Raw genomic sequence first — 1,813 nt, 5'->3', positions numbered from 1 at the left:
GACACTTTTCGTTTGACTTTTATTGGACATCCCGGTACCCTGAGCGAGCAGGGCCGTAGCCGAGGAGTTTAGAAATACTGACACTTCCTCCCACAATCCAACGACAGTCGGGTTAATCTGTAACTCTAAATCGTTCCTGTCGGTGTGATGAACCGGCACCGTCGCCCACGGTCACCTGGGATCGTAACCCTGGAAAAAGAGTTTCAGGTGATGGATTGATTAAAAACATCCAATAAATCAATACTGCACAGTATTGATTAACCAGACACAGAATCATGAACAGGAGTTTTTGCTGAACATCTGGATGTGGATCTCCTGGTCCTGGCACCGAACCACCGGCCTGCTGCAGCAGACTGAGTGTCTACGAGCAGCTGTACAGTCTATTGTGCTGCTCGGAGGCGGGTCCGCCCACTGCTGACGTCACGCTGGTTGAGCAGAGCCACGCCTCCTCCTCTCAGCTCTATAAATACTGCCGAGCCTCGGCTGTGTTGCGCTCACTCTGCTCTCAGATCAGCCGCTGCTGCTGCTGCTGCTCACCGCTGCGCACCTGACAACTCATCCGCAGCGAGTTGGAGGCGCCACACACGGAGCACCGAGTCATCCGGCAGCAGACACACACACACACAGCCAGCATGTCGTCCTACGTGACCTCAGAGTGCCGCCGGGTCAGCCCCTCGGTCCACGGCAACAAGTTCGACACGGCGCACCGCAAGAAGGCCTCGGCCAACATCTTCGAGAACGTCAACCAGGACGCGCTGATGAGGCTCTTCCAGAAAACCGGTGACATGAAGGCGGAGGAGCGAGTGAGGAGCATCTTCTCCTACACCCAGGACCCGGAGGAGACGGCCCGGGCCCTGATGGCGCTGAAGCAGCGCAAGAAGGACAAGTTCCTGCAGATCGCCGGGATGCTCCGGCAGCTGCTCAAGATGCGCTGACCGGGAGCGCGTCCAGCCTTCCTGTCTGTCTGTCGGCTCCACTGCGTGAGCCGAGCGTGAAAACACTCCCGATGTGACCGGGTCTCCCGCGCTGTCGCCTGGGAAAAAAACGGAGAGCGATGCGCTCCCGGAGGAGCGGAGCACCGAGGCGCAGCAGCCGGACGGAGGTCCTGCAGCCCGGAGCGGAGCAGAGAGGCTCCTGGGACAACACGAGCTGTCTGAACATGGGAATACGAAGCAGCACGAACACGTCTTCCCCTGAGACTTGAACCCGATGAACGCATTCCTGTCGGATGCCTGACTGTGAAGCAGCACCTTGTACAGGTGTCGCCTCCATCACCTCGGCGGTGCGGCTGAAGATGGAGGCGCACAGCTGCAAACACCAGACTTTAATAGTGCCGAACAACCTGAATGCCTGTCCTGAACACACGCCTTTGTTTTCTATGAACACTGTTCATTAGTGGCCACTAATGTGTTGCTGTTGTTGTTGTCACTAACTGTTGCAGCACGATGATTTGTGCTCCTTTTGTTTGTCCTTTTTTAATAAATTATTACATTGTCTACATAAAACTGAACTCTTTGTTTGTCCTTCTTACACGTGTTGGTTTCTCTGTGTGGCTTTATTGGCCATGTGAGGTTAAAATCATCCTGTTTTTAGATTATTATTAACTGAATATTCTGATTATATGATGCTGTATGTCAGTGTGGAGGGTTTATCGCGGTGGTGTCGACCTCTTTGTTCATGTCGAGGTATTTTAAAGGACAACAGAAGTGAAGTCGGCCACAAAACAGAAATACAGAAATGATGAGTGAGGATTTTCTCAGCAGGAAAAATCATATTTTAGTTAATCTTTTCAACAGATGTGACGACTGTGGTG

The 1,813-nt window shown here is 53.0% G+C and overlaps 1 protein-coding gene across 1 annotated transcript; it reads left to right on the top strand.

The window, feature by feature from the left end:
- Window positions 1-470: 470 nt before the first annotated feature.
- Window positions 471-1,510, top strand: tcima (transcriptional and immune response regulator a). The gene has a single exon (XM_037097106.1). The coding sequence runs from the start codon at window positions 633-635 to the stop codon at window positions 933-935; it is 303 nt and encodes a 100-aa protein (XP_036953001.1). The 5' UTR covers window positions 471-632; the 3' UTR covers window positions 936-1,510.
- The last annotated feature ends 303 nt before the right edge of the window (window positions 1,511-1,813 follow it).

This window comes from Acanthopagrus latus, chromosome 5, assembly GCF_904848185.1.
Source record: "Acanthopagrus latus isolate v.2019 chromosome 5, fAcaLat1.1, whole genome shotgun sequence".
Classification (NCBI taxonomy): Eukaryota; Metazoa; Chordata; class Actinopteri; order Spariformes; family Sparidae; genus Acanthopagrus; species Acanthopagrus latus.
Note: the sequence above shows the minus strand (reverse complement) of the source record. Positions and strands in the feature narration are given on the sequence as shown.

Coding starts and splice junctions, on each gene's coding strand:
- tcima (XM_037097106.1), top strand. CDS start 633: ATGTCGTCCTACGTGACCTCAGAGTGCCGCCGGGTCAGCCCCTCGGTC.